The sequence below is a fragment of the Ovis aries genome, chromosome 1 (assembly GCF_016772045.2).
Source record: "Ovis aries strain OAR_USU_Benz2616 breed Rambouillet chromosome 1, ARS-UI_Ramb_v3.0, whole genome shotgun sequence".
NCBI classification, from domain to species: domain Eukaryota; kingdom Metazoa; phylum Chordata; class Mammalia; order Artiodactyla; family Bovidae; genus Ovis; species Ovis aries.
Window position 1 is genome coordinate 272,108,833 of NC_056054.1, and position 18,673 is coordinate 272,127,505.

Sequence of the window (18,673 nt, forward strand, 5' to 3'; positions counted from 1 at the left end):
TCATAATCTGATCCCCCTTGTCCTCTGTTTTGAGGTGTTGATCACTGTGTTTGCAGTGGTTGTTTTTAGGTTGTTGTTTTTGTAACTTTAATTCACTTGTTTCTTAATTGGCCTTCTGATTTGGACTGCAAAGAATTTTGTGTTTCCCTCCTTCCTCCTTCACTTCCTTCATTCCTTTTTTATCTTTTTCTTTCTTTCTGCTTCTTCTGTTGGTTGATAATTCAACTAACAATTGCATTTTTATGGTTGATAATATTTAAATTCTGTTCTGTAATCATAATGAAGTCTCTTCTGTTTGTATAGACTAATTCTGAAAATTCAAAATAATTTACGTGAGTGTGTAAATTTTATTGACTTTAGCACCAAGTAGTGGGCTGTGCTTATAATTGCTTCACTACAGTTCTGATGCCATGACTGTTATCACTTGATGAGAATGTCTATAGCGTCAAGGTCAATGGATTCTTTTTTCTATCCTCTGCAAACAACTAAATACATAGTACGTTGTAATTTATTTCATTTTTACACACTGACTTTCTTGAACAGTTTTTTTTTTTCGTCCTGAAGTTTGAGTTTTTTGTTTTCCTTTTAGAGAGAAAATATACCTCCTTCACTCTGTCTATAATATTTAGCTTCTTTCTTACTAGTTTTACCTATTGCTTGTAATCTCTTCCATTTTTCTTCTTAATAACATTTTTGAAGTTGATTGACTTCTAGTTTTAATTTGGGCTGGTTGATTTCTAGGTCTTTACTAGGTATTATCCTTTTCCCCCCTTGAATTCTTGCTTTATATTTACCATTTTGTGTTTCTACATTTTCCTCATTTTGTTGGCAAACATCCTCAAGAAACTCTCTTAGAATGTTTGCATGGGAGGTAACCACGTGTAGTTCTTGCATGTCTCACACTGACTCACTTCTGTATCCTCATTTTACTGACAGTTTGGGTTTGCAGTTCCTTCCACAATCTCGACGATCTTGCCCTGTTGTGTTCTGGCCTGCATGGGTGCTGAGATGATCATCAGATGCCCGTCTGATTCTACTTCCTTTTTAGGGGATCTGTGTTTTCCCTTCTGTAAGCTTATAGGATCTTTTTCCCCTTGGTGTCACAGAATTCTTGATGATTGGCATTGGTGTCGGTCTTTTTATTTATTGTGCTGAGTAGGAAATGCAGTGTCTCTCCGTGGGTTATTGCTTAATATATTTGGCTTTTGATTCGTTTTATTCCCTGGTGGCTCAGTGGTAAAGAATCTGCCTGCAGTGCACGAGACCCAGGTTCGATCCCTGGTCGGGAAGATCCCCTGGAGAAGGGAATGGTAACCCACTCCAGTATTCTTGCCTGGAGGATTCCCTGGATAGGGGAGCCTGACAGGCTACAGTCCATGGGGTCACAAAGAGTTGAGGACACGACTGGGCAACTAACACTTTCACTGATGACATTTGTACTTTCAGGTATAAAAAGTCATGTGTGGTTGCTTCTCTTTTTCAGGCGTCGCTGCCTATGTTGGCTGGCAGAGCTCCTGAATTCTCAAACCCCTGCTGCAACAAGGTCTTAGTGATGCTGAGGAATTTGTTATTGTGAAAGCTCTTAATGCCCTTACCTGTATGTGTCAATTAGGGCTGCTGCAAAAACCCCATGTCTACGAGTTTGCCAGTGATATGGGTAAGTTTTTGCTTCTTAAAATTAGGATGGGAAACCTGGGAGTGGTAAGAGAAACCTGGGCTTCCCTGGGGGCTCACATGGCAAAGAGTCTGCCTGCAGTGCAGGAGGCCTGAGTCCCATCACTGGGTTGGAAAGGTCCCCTGGGAAAGGGAATGACTACAACTGATTGATAGCATTGTGAAATTTCTAGACCATCTAGAGTCAGATTTTCAGCTCTTTCATCTCTTTTGTGTGTGCGTGCACAAGCGTGCACACCCTCATGCATGCTTATGCCTACATGCGTGTTGTATGTGAGTGACACGCAGGCCACTCACAGGAGCATTGGTTCTCCAGCCCAGACTGGGAAGTACATCTTTGTTTTAATCTGTAGTTACGTCTTGGTGATCCTTGAAAGACGGAGATTTTTTTTGTAATGCAGTGTAGGTGAAGTCTTTAACTGCTCTGAAGAGGTAGCTTATGTTTTTGGACACTTGATTGTTAGAGACTGTATGTGAGAGATTGTCTGTGACTTCTGTCATTACACGGATCACCGGTTAAACACTTGTAGTATCGCCATTACTACTGTTAGTAATTTTATTAACCAATGAAAGGATTAATTCCTTGACCTTTATAATAGTTAACCTATGTTTATCAATTTAAAATTCAGAATAAGAACAAACAGATATATGTGACTTTGTAAAAGTAAAAATATTAGAAGCTTTTAGTTTTTGTATCACTTCATTTTAAGGAAGTAACCAATGTGAGATTGCAAGTTGGCTTTGTACCGAGAAGACATGAAATCTTAGACAATTACCTTTTTAGATAAAATATTTTATTACTGCTTAATGCTTTGCCAATAGAATTTATAAAAACTCAAAATTAGTTAGATTTGATTGATAAGTTTTTTTTGAGGTAATCCTTGGAGAAAAAAAGACAAAGAAATTATTATTTTGATTATTTAAATTAGATGGTTAGATAGTAGAGGTATAAAATTTCTGGAAGTATTTATGCATGAATATAGATTTTTAAAAGAAAAAAATTGTGGAAATTTGCATATATGTAGATTTCTTATTGTGCACTCTAATATCTATAATCATTCTTTTAGATTGTAATCCTAGTTTGAATTTGATGATTATATTAAAAAGAATTTAATAGTGAAGTTTTGAGTATTGGCAATGTAATTGTGATAAAAATCTCTGCTACATTGAAATGCTTTTCTTTGTGTTTTAATCTACAAAGTACTAAACCTTGAGGGAATCATCTCTTTTTTCCTCAGTTTTTAAAGAGCTAATAGCTTGGGAAGCAAAAGTTATTAATATAATAAAAGATGTTAGAACATCTTTTGAGTTTCTTGTGCTATGTAGTATAAGGCAGATGTAGAAAACACCCCTTTTCACATAAGAATATGAAAGAGAAAATGTATCATCCTAACAAATATCTTGCTGCCTGGAATATTTTCCTGTTCATTTCTCACATCAACGTTGTTCTTTTTCCTCCCGTGAAAGTGGCATTGCCTTTTAAAAAGGGTCAAAGTTTCCTTGCTTTTCACTTTGATATTCTTTATTCTAATGAGAATCCTCTGTATATAAATATGTACTTGTATATTATAATTTCACACAATGTATTCCTTCTGTTGCTTATTTGGAAATTATTTTGATATTTAATATATAAATAGCATTTTATTTATCTGCAAAATGGATGTCTGTCAATTTTAAGCAAAAATTATCATTAAAATAGTTTTTACCTCTTGCCAAAATCTACACATATTTTCTGAGTTCTGCTGTTTCTAGTCGGGATCTTCAAGTATCTTAAGTTTAACGTCAAAGTAATTATCTTGAGGTATAGAATAAATTTGGAGCATTTTGGATGTGGAACTCCTTGGAACTAGAACTGAATTTGATACTACCTATGGGGATGAAAATGATCCTTGCTGAGAAAAATCAAGCAAACAATCATTTGTTGGCATTTTGAACTGTTTAAAAGAAAACGTTTTTAATAACTTAGAAACACCTACTTACTTAAAAACCAGATGATAAACTGTGCCTCTCTCTGTTGTTCTGTCTTTATGTGTGGTTAGTCTGTTCTAGTGATTCTTAATGGGAATTGGGTTGGTGGTGATGATGGTCATAATTGATATTAATCAGTCTTCCCACTTTGAATTTATGGAAACTCACCTTTCCTCTTGTCATTGTTCAGTGGCCAAGTCATGTCCGAGTCTTTGCAACCCTGTGGACTGTAGCCCACCAGGCTCCCCTGTCCGTGAGACTTCCCAGGCAAGGATATTGGAGCCGGTTGGCGTTGCTTCTCCAGGGATCTTCCCGACCCAGGGATCAAACCCGCGTCTCCTTCCTTGGCAGGCGGGTTCTTCACTGCTGAGCCACCTGGGAGGCCTCGCTTTGCTTCCACCTGTCCCCAGAAAACTGGGAGTGTATTGGATGTTTTATGGAAAATCCTCTTGATTCTGTTTTCTTGTATTTGGCATGTTTGAGGTTCTCTGTATGCGTTAGCTGCTTACCGACACAGTAATGCTGTGTGAAAATCAACCGTGAGATCTCAGGAAGTGCTTCAGTCAGGTTCTCATCACGCATCTAGGTGTGAGCTCTGTGGGCGGCTCTGCTTCAGGCCTTGCGTCTCCCGGCCAGTGTGTGGGACTGGGATGCATCTGTCTCCCTTGGGCCCACGTCGGAGGGCAGCTCCTCCCGGGTGGCATCCTGGGCGGAGGCAGAAGCCCAGCCGTGCTGCGCATTTCGAGCCTCTGTCTGTGACGCCTGCAGACGCCCCATTGGCCAGAGCAGGTGCTGTGACTGAGATGAGGGGCGGGCAGAGAGGGCCCCTTTGTGCAGGTGAGCGCCAGGTAAGGGTGTGCCCGTGCAGCTCAGATAACACAGAGGACCGGGGCCCCTGATCCCGCCTCGTCTTCTGCCAGGTCATCTTTTGAGTTCCTTTTTGGAGGTTTTTCAGTGTTTTTCCAGCCCTCATTTTCTCTGTTGTCAGAGGGAAACTTCAGCTCTTCCATCGTTGGCTCTCTCAGAAGCTGCAGGGTGTTAATGGAATAACCAAAATCACCTCCATGTGTAGAAAATTGGAAATGGGAGAACTCTGGAGACAGATACCTTGAACAATCTTTTTCTCTTGCCCTATTTAAGTAATATTAGCATAAAATAGTATTCTTTTTTTTATCATTTCTTAAATTTATTTTTTATGGAACTGGCCCTGGTTTGTAACATCATCCAGGTTTCATGTGTACAGCATTGTATTTCTGCTTCTGTGCACACTGCAGTGTTCAGTTCTGTTCAGTCGCTCAGTCGTGTCTGACTCTTTGTGACCCCGTGAATCGCAGCACGCCAGGCCTCCCTGTCCATCACCAACTCCCGCAGTTCACTCAGACTCACGTCCATCGAGTCGGTGATGCCATCCAGCCATCTCATCCTCTGCCGTCCCCTTGTCCTCCTGCCCCAAATCCCTCCCAGCATCAGAGTTCCAGGTTGCATAGGAAATAAAGCTAAATTTTGTCAATAAAGCTATAATGAGCATAGAAAGTAAGTAAGTGAAGTCGCTCAGTCATGTCCGACTCTTTGCGACCCCATGGACTGTAGCCTACCAGGCTTCTCCGTCCATGGGATTCTCCAGGCAAGAATACTGAAGTGGGTTACCATTTCCTTCCAGGGATCTTCCCGACCCAGGCATTGGAGGCAGATGCTTTAACCTCTGAGCTACCAGGGAATCCCCAAATGAGCAGAGGGGTGCATATATCTTTTTGAATTAGTGTTTTATTGTTTGGATAAATCACTTACGTGTGGCACACCAAATAGCCAGAAATAGCTGGATCTTATGGTATTCTGTTACTAACTTGTTGAGGAATCTCCACAGTGCTTTCCATAGTGAATCCTCAAATTTCCACTTCTACAGTGTAAAAAGGTTTCCTTTTCTACACGTGCTTTCCAGCACTTGCTGTCTCTCATCTTTTTGATAACTTCCATTCTGAGAGAGTGAGGTCGTAGCTCATTGTGATTTTGATTTGCATTTCCCTTATCATCAGTGATGGTGAAAATCGTGACATGTATCTGCCGGCCAACTGTATGTCTTCTTTGGAGAAATTCAGCTCCTCTACCCATTTATGCTGCAGGCTGTTGTTTTTTGGCTGTTGAGTTGTCTGAGTTCTTTATCTATATTGACATTAACCCCTTATCAGCTCCATGACTTGCAGAGAGCTTCTCCAAGCTATCTTGTTTTGTGCAAAAGCTTTTTAGTTTGGTGTCGCCCCATTTGTTTATTTTTGTTTCTCTTGTCTGAGGAGACATATCTGAAGATTTTTGCCAAGACTTTTGTCAGAGAGCATGCTGTTTATGTTTTCGTTAGTTGTTCTGTTTTTCCAGTGCTATTTAAGAGACAGCCTTTCTCCACTGTATATCGTGTGCTCTTGTTCACAAGTGTGGGTTTATTTGTCTCTGGGTGATGATCTATCCACTGGTGTAAGTGGGGTGTTAAAGTCCCCTGGCTCCTCTCTTGCGGTCCGCTCTTGCTTTGTTGTGGTGCTCCTGAGTTAGGGGTGTGTGTGTGTGTGTGTGTGTGTATAAATCACTGTTATGTCTTCCTGATGCATCGTCCGGTTTGTCGTTACATGCTGTTCATCTTTGTCTTTTGTTGCCTTTTTGGCTCGAAGGCTGTTTTACTTGATGTGAGTATGGCTGCGTTCCTCTGATTAGGCTGTCATTTGGAGCCTTCTGTCCCTTCTCTTTGAGCCTATGTTTGTCCTTAGAGCCGAGTTAAGTGTCCTGGCGGCAGCATATATAGTTGGCTCTTATTTTTTCTTTTAACCTGTTATCTTGTATCAGGTTGTAGCCGATTAACAACGTTGTGATCGCTTCAGCTGAACAGCAAAGGCCTGAGCCGTCCATATACACGCATCCATTCTCCCCTAAGCTCCCCTCCCGTCCAGGCTGCCGCATGGCATTGCAGAGGTGCATGTGCTGTGCGGTGGTTGGTCATCTGCTTCTGATACAGCAGTGTGCACAGATCCACCCCGGGCTCCTGTGCCTTCCACCGTCCTTCCCCCGTGGCAACCACGGCTTCGTTCTCTAAGTCTGTGCGTCTCTTGCTGCCCTGCAGATCAGTTAATTTGAAACATTTGTTTTTAGGTTCCATGTATAAGGGATGTCATGGGCTTCCTTGGTGTTCTCTATGGTAAAGAATCTGCCTGCAATGCGGGAGACCTGGCTTTGATCCCTGGGTGGGGAAGATCCGCAGGAGAAGGGAATGGCCACCCACTCCAGTATTCTTGCCTGGAGAATCCCATGGACGGAGGAGCCTGACAGGCTACAGTCCATGTGGTTACCCTGAGGTTTATATAAAACATCTCATAGGTACATGTGTCTTTTTCAATTCTGGTTTCTTCAGGGTATATGCCTAGGAGTGGGATTGCTGGATTATATGGTGGTTTTATTCCTGATTTTTTTTAAAGGAATCTCCATACTGTCTTCCATAGTGGCTATATCAGTTTACATTCCTGCCAAGAGTACAAGAGGGTTCCCTTTTCTCCACACCCTCTGCAGTATTTATTGTTTGTAGACTTTTTGGTGATGGCCGTTCTGACCAGTGAGAGGTGATATCTTATTGTAGTTTTGATTTGTAGTTTCCTCTTCATCTATTTATATATATATATGACATATATATCATTGGAAGGACTAATGTTGAAGTTGAAACTCCAGTACTTTGGCCATGTGATGCGAAGAGCTGACTCATTTGAAAAGACCCTGATGCTGGGAAAGATGGAAGGCAGAAGGAGAGGGGGATGACAGAGGATGAGATGGTTGGATGGCATCACTGACTCGATGGACATGGGTTTGGGTAAAGTCCGGAGTTGATGGACAGGGAGGCCTGGTGTGCTGCAGTCCATGGAGTCGCAAAGAGTCGGACACGACGGAGGGACTGGACTGAACTTCGTTTGTGTAGACTTCTGTGTTTCTGAGAGTGTTCCTTCATTTGTGTGATACTTGTCTGCCTTTCATGATTATTTGTTAAACTTACCGTGTTTGAGGTCTCCTTTCCCAGGCTTCGAGGGTGAATTCTTTCTTCCTTTTGGTTTCTGCCTGCCTAAGGTTGGTCCAGTGGTTGGTGTGAGCTTCATGTAGGGTGAGATTTGTGCTGAGTGTTTGTTTGTGTCTTTGTTTTTCCTCTGAGGGGCAAGGCTGAGGGAGGTGGTGATCCTGTCTGCTGATGATTGGGTTTGTGGTTTTGCTTTGTGTGTTGTTCAGATGAGGCATCCTGCACAGGATGCTGCTGGCGGTTGGGTGATGCGGGGTCTTGTATTGAGGTGGTTTCCTTCGTGGGGGTTCTCACTACTTGATACTCCCTAGGGCGAGTTCTCTGGTCGTCTAGGCTTAGAGTGAGTGCTCCCAGTGCAGAGGCTCAGGGCTGGATCTCGCCAGTCCCAGCACAAGGGGCCTCGTGTTCTTATTCTAGAGGCATGGGCTTTAAAGGTTTCCGTTTCGGAGACACTGGGACCTCATTGCAGCGATGACGGAGGTCAGTGTTTTTCTGGTGAATCGGGAGAAAGACTCCTGTTTTCCTCCGGGGAAGCCTGCCCGTACCTCGCACCTCGGCGGGCTCCTCGCAGTCACAGAAGCTGAGCCCCACGCGGGGCCCGGAAGACCTCAGAAGCTGCCTTCTGACCCTTTGGATGGGATGGTCACTGAAGGTGGTCCTTCTTGGGTGCTGGTGCCATTCTGCTTTCTTAGAAGCGTCGTTGCTCGCTGACAGAGTCATGCGCAAACTTTCTTTTTGCATTTTAGTCTCTTTAGTTAAGTGTCCCTTCTGTCCATTAATTTCATTCCTGAGCTCACTGGACTGCCTCTGAGTTTTCCTGTGGCTCTTTGAGTTTCCTCATGACAGCTGTCTAGAATTCTCTGTCAGATCCCTGTACTCAGTGGCTTTAGTTTCTGGAGAATTTTCCTTTCCTTTTGTGGCACAATCTTCCTGCTGTTCTTCAAGGTGCTTGATGAGGGTGTTTCACTTCCTGTGCCTTGGAAATAGTGAAGGCTTCTTGATTCTGGTTCAGCAGGCTGGAAGTTAGCAGTCTTTCTCTGTTGTCCGTTAGGTGGCACTATAGCCTAACTTTTAAAGTTCCTTTGTGCGTGCTGCCTCTGGTTATCTTGAGGAGCCTGAGGGTCCCACCCTCTGCTGCCTGGTGGTGGTATGCTTTGCGCTGCCGCTGTTGGTAGCATCGTTGCTCGGGCACCAGGGCAGTGGGCCCTTGGTCCCGTGCAGGGTCTCCCGAGCCCCTGGCACTGCTCTCACAGGACGAGGAGAGGGTGGACAAGAGCTGGGGACGCGGGCCCGCCTCTGTCGGGCCTCGTGTTGCAAGCTGTGAGGGCTTTGCTGCTGTGGCGGGAGGTGTGGGGGCTGGAGTTGTGGGCGCCTCTGTGACTGGGGGCGACGGGGTCCTGGCCCACTGCCGCTGCCGCCCGGTCACCGGAGGCTGTTGGTGCTGCTACGGGAGGCCAGAGCCTCTGGGGCCGCGGCTCAGCTGCCGTGGGCGGAGGGCAGACTGCAGTCTCCACTGTGTATTCCTGGGCCCACCTTCCCTGTTTGCTCCGGTCCCCCCACCTCTAGGCGTCTAGGTAAGTGGAATTCTGCACCTCGTTGTGTTGGGCAGAGGCACCTTTGTTGAGTTTTCGGTGTTGTGCTGATTGTAAAGGGCAAAGACAAAGGGAGCGTCTCACTCCACCGTAGGATCGGCACTGTGGTGGCAGAAGTCTTAGTTCCCTGTTAGCCTGAATCTCCTATGACGTCAGTGTTTTTTAAATGATGATGTCTTCGTAGGCTCAGAACTGATAGGTTTTTGCTTTTTGTTGTTGTTTTGCTTTTAGAAGTTTGAATTTTATTCTAAATCCAGTTAGTTTAGCTGTGTGAATTTTATCCTAAATCTTCAATTAGTTGAAATCATTGACGTTAAGTGTCGTACCGAAAATAGTTAAAAGATGTGAAAAGATACTTAACTTTGTGGTTTAATCTTCCATCTTAACTCTTTAACAGTGGGCAGCATATGTTTTCTGCCTTTCAGTCTCAATTCATATTGCCTTGTGAATGAATTCATGAGTATTCGTATTTGATATGATCAGATCTTTGCATGTAAATGAGTGTCAGTCAGGTGAGATCATTCCCTTCATCCAAGCCGCGACTTGGAGGAGAAACGCCGCCGTTCCTTGCCTGTGTGGTGGCTGTGAGTCCCTGGACCTCCGTCAGGTGGATGACATGGGGTCACAGTCTGCCGTGTGCTGCTGGGACTCGAGTCTCTGTCCTGTGGCTTTTAAGTCAGTCTCGTGAGTGAGGATGTGTCCCCCTCGTCAGCCCCTGACTGAAAACATGACAGTTTGAATCCCAAGGAAAGAGGGACCTATTTTGCCCCCCTTACGGTATTGTTCATAGTTATGGGCGGGAATAGTATGACATCAGAATGTTCGCCTGGCTCAGTTTATGTCCCAGGACAGTCAGAGGCAACCTGATAGTAACATTTGGTATAATCCCTGTATCAGTAGTGTTGTAAGGGAAACATTTGTTGATCTTAATAGTGGGAAACTCTTTATGAACATGGTATCTTGATAGTGTGGAACTCTTATGAACGTGGTTGAATCCATGCCTTTTTTCCGCTCTTAGCCCGCTTTCTGTGTCATCCCACCCTATGGATACGCTATGGTGCTATGGGATTTATCACCGTGGTAGCTCACCAACTAAGCACAGCTGATGTCTACTGCAAACTGATGCCTTACCTTGACCCATATATTACTCAACCAATAATACAGGTATGCATGTTCCAGCTTGGAATCAATCCTCCCTTCTAGCTGTGCCCCTTTAAGAAAGAGGTTTGGAGAGTCCTGTTTTTATTTAAACTTTTAAAGATTTAAATTGGACTACAGACTTCTCCCATTTCTTTCAAGGTAGTTCATGTTAATGAACAAACGCTCTGGAAGGTGAGAGGAGTCCAGGGAGCCGCTATGCTGTCCAGCATGTTGAGTGTAACGCAGTGCTCAGTGGCTCACCCTTTCTCCTTTTGTGCAGTGTCTGAAGCATCTTCTGTTAAGGGAAGTGTAGCAGGAATATATATTGATGGGCCTGCTTTTGTTGTAAGTGTATAGCTGATCTCAGCCCAAGTCCACATTGATAACAAATTGGAATCAGGCTTTTTCCAGAATTGGTTCTTAGAGCACTCACTGGTTCTGGTTTCTTTTTTTCTTTTCTTTTAATCTCCAGACAACTGACCCCTCTTGCTCCCCACCCCTCCCCCACCCCTTCCCAAGCAGTGTAGCACCTGTTGAGAAACTTTGGGTCTTTGGTTTGTACAAGGCAATTATTTATCCAGCTTGTCAGTGTATATACCTTTCATTTTGCTGGACAGCCAGCTATCAAAATATTGATAGATATTTAAATTGAATGGAGTTTTGAGAGGTGACTCTAGTTGCTAAAGCATCCTAAAATACTCATTTTGCCTTTGCAAGTTCCTATTCCTCCCTAGCTTTCTCCTACTTTTATAAGCCCAGTGTGCTTTCCCTGTGGTTGGAGTAAATGACCTTGGATATCCTTTGCAAATAAGTGGCTGTGACTCCCTTCAGTCTTTCCTTTTCATAATAGATTAATCCAGTGTGGGGAATCATCATTCTTTCTTTCCTAGAGTTTGTGAATTAAAATTTTCATCCTGAGAACAATTTATCTATCTGTGAAAGATGGATAAGATTGCTAAAAATATGACCTCCTTTTTTGAAGTTTGTTAAGGCTTTCTTAGAAGCCAGGTCTAGAGATTGCTACTGCTTTGACTGCTAATTCTCTTTTGAGCCATAGAAGTTTGGCTCTTTGGAGAAGGCAGTGGCAGCCCATTTCAGTACTCTTGCCTGGAAAATCCCGTAGACAGAGGAGCCTGGTAAGCCACAGTCCATGGGGTCACAAAGAGTCGGACACGACTGAGCGACTTCACTTCACTCACTTCTTACTTTATCACTGGAGAAGGAAATGGCCATTCACTCCAGTATGCTTGCCTGGAGAATCCCATGGACAGGGGAGCCTGGCGGGCCGTGGTCCATGGGGTCGCAGAGTCAGACACGACTGAAGCGACTGAACAAGCAAGCAAGTTTGGCTCTTAAACTATTAATGAAAGAAAGAAGTGTTTCTGGGATTGAAAAATTGCATTCATTTGTAATAACTTTTAGTTGTGTTTCACTGAAGTAAACCTGATATTTACGTGGTTTGTTAGAAATCTGCACCATTCTCCTTGTTTCTCAGAAATTGTTATTCGTGTTACTTTTTGCTTTTATCATTGTTGTATAGTTTGAAAGGCCAGGTTTAGGAGTTGAGAGACTGCTTATCTATATGCTTTACAGTTCTTACTTTTCTGCGGTTTGGATTAGACAAAAGATAACCTTTGTAGGCTGGTTTCTATCAGCCAACTCACCAGGTAGTTAAATCTATCTAAAAAGTCCTCTTGGTTACTGTTGAACGCCTTTTATTATAAACGCATTGACAAGGAGAACATTCTTGGGGATGAAAAAGAAGAGATTTTAAGAACTCTATGGAGAGAGTAATGTTTTTAGAAGTGGTTGAAGCTATTGGGAAAACCTGCTGACTGAGGGTGGCCTTGTGGCTGTTGGGCATCTTCTCTGGATTAGTACCTTTTGGCTGCTAGACCTGTGAACTTCAGATACTTCATAGATCTGGAAAGTCATCTGACATTTTGAGATCTAGAAAACTTGGGGTCTAAACTTTCTAGTCTGGACATTGGTAGTATTCAAGTGTGATAGACACAGATGTGTACTCAGAGGCTAACAATGAATGAAGAAATACCTTCACTCTCTAAAGGTCACTGGTGTTCTTTTTCTTCTAAGCAAAAGTTGCAGATGTTGATATCTCCCGTTTTCTTAGAAAATGAATGCCTATGTTAACTTTACACAGGTTGTATGTATTGAATTTGAAAACAGCTGTACTGTATGTTATATCTTTGGCTAATTCTTCTTATTTTTCTAATAGAGATTGAAAGAAAACTTGTTCTACTCAGTGTTTTAAAAGAGCCAGTAAGTCATTCTCTATTTGATACGCTTTGAGGTCTAAAGATATCACTAGCTTGTTCAGACATCTTCACATGCGTCAGAAGAAGCGAAACGGGTCTCTTCCTGACTGCCCTCCACCTGAGGATCCTGCCATAGCACAGCTGCTGAAGAAGTTGCTGTCACAGGTAGTATCACTTTTCCGGAATCTTACATTTACATGCAGATGTTATAAAAACATGGAGGTATACATCTAGTGTGTAAGCATATATTTGATTAAGTTGTAGCATAGCAAATGAGTCAATAAATCTGGTAGATAGGCATTTGCTTTGGGATCTAAGGCATGCTGTGATGATGATAAGGTACTGGGTTGAGTTAAATAAGGAATCATGGGAGACCTAGTAAGTTTGCTTGTGGTTACTGGCTATGTAAATGAGGGAAAAAGTAGATACAACCTTAGATTTAAGTATATTCCTGATTGTATTTCATATTTCGTCAAAAATATAAAGAAGTTCAGTTCGAAAAAAAAAATTACAGAACACAAATGCAGTAAAGAAAACTCTTGGTTTAATTCAGCTCAAATTTAGAGAGTCTTCACTGCACGCAAGCAGCTAAAATGCTGGGACTTATCATGTGCCTTAGATTGAATAAACCCGCAGTTTACTGCTGTGTCTTGGAAATCTGTGGGTTTGAACCCTTGGTAACAAATCCCGTTAGAAGTAGGAATCCTTGTTGTTATGCTTGGCATTATTCACATCTAGACTCAGCATCCTGTTCTAGAGGGGACGTGTGGATCCTAGGGAAGACGAAGTAGGAGTGTAACTGGTTAGAAAGAAAGGGTACGGTTCCTGAAAAGATGTTCGTGGGCCTTAAAGTGAATGCTTGGGATCACCACGAATGAGTGACTTTTAAGTCTGTGGGACATGATGGTTAAGAGCATGAGTATTGGTCACTGTCTTGTCTAAGAGAAACGAAGAGGAGAAAACACCTGCTGTGGAGAGAGAATTGGTCAGCTTTGGGAGATAAATCCTTTCTCACAGGGATGCCTGTCATTGACTGACTGGTGCTGTCTGATGCCCACATGTTGGTTTGGGTGATTGAACGCTTCAGTAGGCTTCTGTGGGATGCTGGTTAATAACCACCTTGGTTCTTTGAGGTCTAACTTTATCTGGAGACTTGAGCTGCCTCTGAAAGTCCCTTGCAAACCAGTGGTTCTGTTTCCTGTGTTTCAGAGGACTTCAATTTGATATGACTTGAATTGCCAGAGAGCTTGTTTCTTGGAGTTTTCTTTTAACCTTGGCTTGTACGTTAGATGTATTTTCCAGTTTATGGAAAATTGGGTATGGAATCACATTTTCTAGTTCTTTCTCCTGAGCAAGTAATTCTTATCCTATCAAAAAGATTTCCTCATGCAATAAAAAGCACCCCAGTTTAGATGTTTCTTGGAGCGTGAATAGTGTGATTCTTTTGTATCCCTCTCTTCCATGCAAATCCTGTATATTAAGTTGAAATCTTCCATACGGAAGTCTTCTCTTCCGTGTAAGTCGTTAGTCATTTTGTGGAGCCGCCTTATGTGGAGCCGCCTTAGCTCCTGATTGTTGCTTGTCCTGGTGCAGTGGGTGTCAGTTTCCTGCTGCCCCGGGTAAAGGGAGGGTGAGGGGAGGGGCGGCGTCCATAGCCCTTCTGCATCCTGCTGCTCCTCTTCCCAGCCCCGGTGCCCTGCTGCTCCCCGGCGCCAGCCCGCACCCCTGGGGTCCCGATGGAAGCGCTGCACTCTCGCTGACTTGTGCTCCTGAGCCTCAGTGCTTGACTCATCTCCTTTCTGTGAGTGGAAACGGGGAACACGGAATCCCCTGTCGTATGCCGTTTCTGTGAATAATCTTAGGGGACTAGTCACAGATGGTCTCAGGAGACTCCTCAGGGGCAGGGATGCTCTGCTTCAAGGGCTAGGTGCTGCTGCTGGAAGGGACAGCAGGCTAGAGTCTCTGAGGCCCTCAGCTGCACAGCATGGCACCGGCTTCCCCGGCTTGAGAACACACAGTGAGTCTATTTTCTGTGTTGTGTGCCTGTCCTTGAAATAGGTTTGATGAGTAGATATTGGCATCATTTTGTTAGATAAGAAAACTGAGGCTCAGTGAGGGTAGTTAAGCTCCTATGCATGCATAGTTAGTGAATTACATTTCAAAGCTAATGTCGGAACCTAAACCTGTCTTCACTCTACATGCCTTCCCCAACCCCCGCCCCACCACTGCAAAGTGCCATCTTGCCTGTCAGAGTGCCTAGAGGATAAGGAACTAAAGCTGAGAGGCTTGCTGGGGTTTTATGTGGACTTAGGAAGAGGCCCCTGGGCAGCTCATCTCTTCCAGCCCTTTGCGAGTCTGTCTTTTTGGTCCCTGTGCTTCTGAGTTTGTCGGGATTCCTGGAAGAGGCCTGGAGCCAGAGGAGGCTTTGGAGGTGGGAACTGAGTCCTTGTCCTAATGTCAGGAATACAGAGGGGAGAAATTAGCCTCTGCAGAATTTACCCTCCTGCAGAATTCTTTTTTTTTTGGCTTGGGGTTCTTCAGGGCTCTTTCTGTAGGACCACATGGGGACACTTGAGATACGGTGTGACTAACAGAGGCCTCTCCAGAGCAGCCTAGCATTGCTTCCCTGATATATTCAGAGTACCAGATAATAGACTTAAAGTACACTTCTGGAACATTACCTCTGTGGAGTTGAAATCTGCCTGTCCTCCAGATTTACAATAGGATTTCCCATCTGGAGGTAACACGTCAGGATTATTTTAGATTGATCTCATCAATAAGAGCTCCCTGTTTTTTTTTTTTTTTTTTAATATTCATTTAATCAGATGCTAGAACAGATACTTTAATTAACATTTTAACCTGCTAGTATCGATGCATGGTGTAAAATTGAAAAGGTATATAAGAAGATATACAATAAAATGTAAGTTTTCGTCTAATCTCTGACTCCTGGCCATCCATTTTTCTCTCTTGATTGTGAATTTTATACTTTTGGGTGCTAAATCGCGTTACACTACAGTTGGCCCTCTGTATCCACACATTCCACATCCATGAATTCAACCACCGTGGGTTGAAAATATTAAAAAAAAATTCCGGAAAGTTCCAAAGAGCAAAACTTGAATTTGCCTCATACTGGTAACTATTTACATATTATTTACATTGTATTTACAACTTTTTACATAATATTGACATTGTTTTAGGTATTATAAGTAATCTAGAGGTAATTTAAAGTATATAGGAAGGCGTTTGTAGGTTCCTTGCAAATACTGTGCTGCCATTTTATTGAGGGGATCAAGCATCTGGATTTCATTGGGGTCCTGAGGATGACTGTATAGTGTTGGATTTGTTCTACAGTGAAAGTTATTTGGAGTTGGTTTGATGATGTTAAGCCTTGGTTTTGAGCTTTGTTAGGGGAGATCCAGATCAGCCTGTGGTCAGTGGCCAGCTTAGCTCGATTCCTAGGGACTCGTGAGGACACGATGCTCTGTGTGGTAAGAGGTCTCCCACTTCCGGCTGGTAGGAGCAGAGTGAGTGATCCCCGGCCTTGTCAGCTCTGGGGTTGTTTGGCTTGCTGCTTTCTGTTGCCTTTTCCTGGTCCCAGGTGTTGGTTCATACGCATGTAGCTCAGCGCTCGGTGGGAGATTGGCGGCGCCCTGACCACAGCTCTGGCTTGGCAGGGGGTCTCTTCTTCAGGGCTCTGCCCCACGCTTGGCCATTTGGCTTCCTGGAACTCTGATTTGTCTCTTAAACATGGCTCTGATGAACTCTGAGTCCCCCCCACCATCACCCTCCTCATGCCATGGTCTGGAAACTCTCCAAAGAGTAAGCTGGGACAGTCATCGGACTCACCTTTATCTGGGGGAATCAGAGCCCTGTGCTTCCTGCTTTCCAGTGTCTGAAAAGTGTCATCTCATATTTTTTGTCTGGTTTCAGAGTTGTTTTAAATGGGAGGGTAAATCTTGTCTCTGTTATACATCATGGCTGGAAGCAGAAGTCTGACGGATATTAAGGGACTACACTTTTGCTATAAACGATAGAACGTGAAAGACGAGATCTCTTCAAGAAAAGAGATACCAAGGGAACCGTTCATGCAAAGATGGACTCAATAAAGGACAGAAACAGTGTGGATCTAACAGAAGTAGATGATATTAAGAAGAGGTGGTAAGAATATACAGAAGAATAATACAAGAAAGATCTTCAGACCCCGATAGTCAGGATGGTGAGATCACTAACCTGCAGCCATACGTCCTGGAGTGCAATGTTAAGTGGGCCTTAGGATGCATCACTATGAACAAATGCACTCAATATGCCAGCAGATTTGGAAAACTCAGCAGGGGCCTCAGGACTGAAAAGGGTCAGTTTTCATTCCAGTCCCAAAGAAAGGCATTGCCAAAGAATGCTCAAATTACTGCACAGTTGCACTCAGCTCACACACTAGCAAAATAATGCTCGAAATTATCCAAGTCAGGCTTCAGTAGTACGTGAACCGTGAACTTACAGATGTTCAAGTTGGATTTAGAAAAGGCAGAAGAACCAGAGATCGTTACCAACCTCCGATGGGTCATCGAAAAAGCAAGAGAATTCCAGAAAAACATCTGCTTCATTGATTATGCCAAAGCCTTTGACTGTGTGGATCACAATGAACTGTAGAAAATTCTGAAAGAGATGGGACTATCAGACCACCTTCCATGCCTCCTGAGAAATCTGTATGCGGGTCAGGAAGCAACAGTTAGAACTGGACATGGAACAAAAGACTGGTTCCAAATGGGGAAAGAAGTATGTCAAGGCTGTATAGTGTCATCCTACGTATTTAACTTCTATGCAGAGTACATCATGAGAAACGCTAGGCTGGATGAAGCACAAGCTAGATCAAGATTGCTAGGAGGAATATCAGTAGCCTCAGATATGCAGATGATACCACCCTTATGGCAGAAAGTGAAGAAGAACTAATGAGCCTCTTGATGAAAGTGAAAGAGAAGAGTGAAGAAGCTGACTTAAAGGTTAACATTCAGAAAACTAAGATCATGGCATCCAGTCCCATCACTTCATGGCAAATAGAAGGGGAAACAATGGAAATAGTGAGAGACTTTATTTTCTTGGGCTTCAGAATCACTGCAGATGGTGACTGCAGCCATGAAATTAAAGGATGCTTGCTCCTTGGAAGAAAAGCTATGACCAACCTAGACAGCCTGTTTAAAAGCAGAGACATTACTTTGCCAACAAAAGTTCATCTTGTCAAAGCCATGGGTTTCCAGTAGTTATGTATTGATGTGAGAGTTGGGACTATAAAGAAAGCTGAGCGCTGAAGAATTGATGCTTTTGAACTGTGGTGTTGGAGAAGACTCTTGAGAGTCCCTTGGACTGCAAGGAGATCCAGCTAGTCCATCTTAAAGGAAATCAGTACTGAATATTCATTGGAAGGACTGATGCTGAGGCTGAAACTCCCAATACTTTGGCCACCTGATGTGAAGAACTGACTCATTGAAAAGACCCCGATGCTGGGAAAGATGGAAGGCGAGAGATGGGGACGACAGAGGATGAGATGGTTGGATGGCATCACCGATGCGATGGACATGAGTCTGAGCAGGCTTCAGGAGTTGGTGATGGACAGGGAAGCCTGGTGTTCATGGGTTCTCAGAGAGTTGGACATGACTGAGCAACTGAACTGAGCTGATTGTCCTTGTCAGGGTTTTTTTCTTTCGTTTTGATGATGCATTCCTAGCATTTTTTAAATTGAGATATAGTTCATAGATATTTAGTGTTTAAAAGCATACACTTCTGTGGTTTTTAGTGTATTCACAAAGTTGTGAAACCATCACCACTGTCTAATTCTATAACATTTTCTATAATATGTGAAGTTGCTGAGTCGTGTCTGACTCTTTGGGGACCCCACGGACAGTATGTAGCCTGCCAATCTCCCCGTCCCTGGGAGTCTCCAGGCAAGAATACTGGAGTGGGTAACCATTCCCTTCTCCAGGGGATCTTCC

The 18,673-nt window shown here is 43.5% G+C and overlaps 1 protein-coding gene across 1 annotated transcript in view; it reads left to right on the forward strand.

Moving 5' to 3' along the window:
* Positions 1-18,673, forward strand: part of LOC101110904 (phosphoinositide 3-kinase regulatory subunit 4-like) — a 62,792-nt gene that overhangs the window by 23,095 nt on the left and 21,024 nt on the right. The window contains 4 exon segments of the mRNA XM_060396527.1: positions 1,484-1,657; positions 10,292-10,437; positions 12,652-12,709; positions 12,712-12,854. Coding sequence (XP_060252510.1) covers positions 1,484-1,657; positions 10,292-10,437; positions 12,652-12,709; positions 12,712-12,854 — 521 coding nt within the window.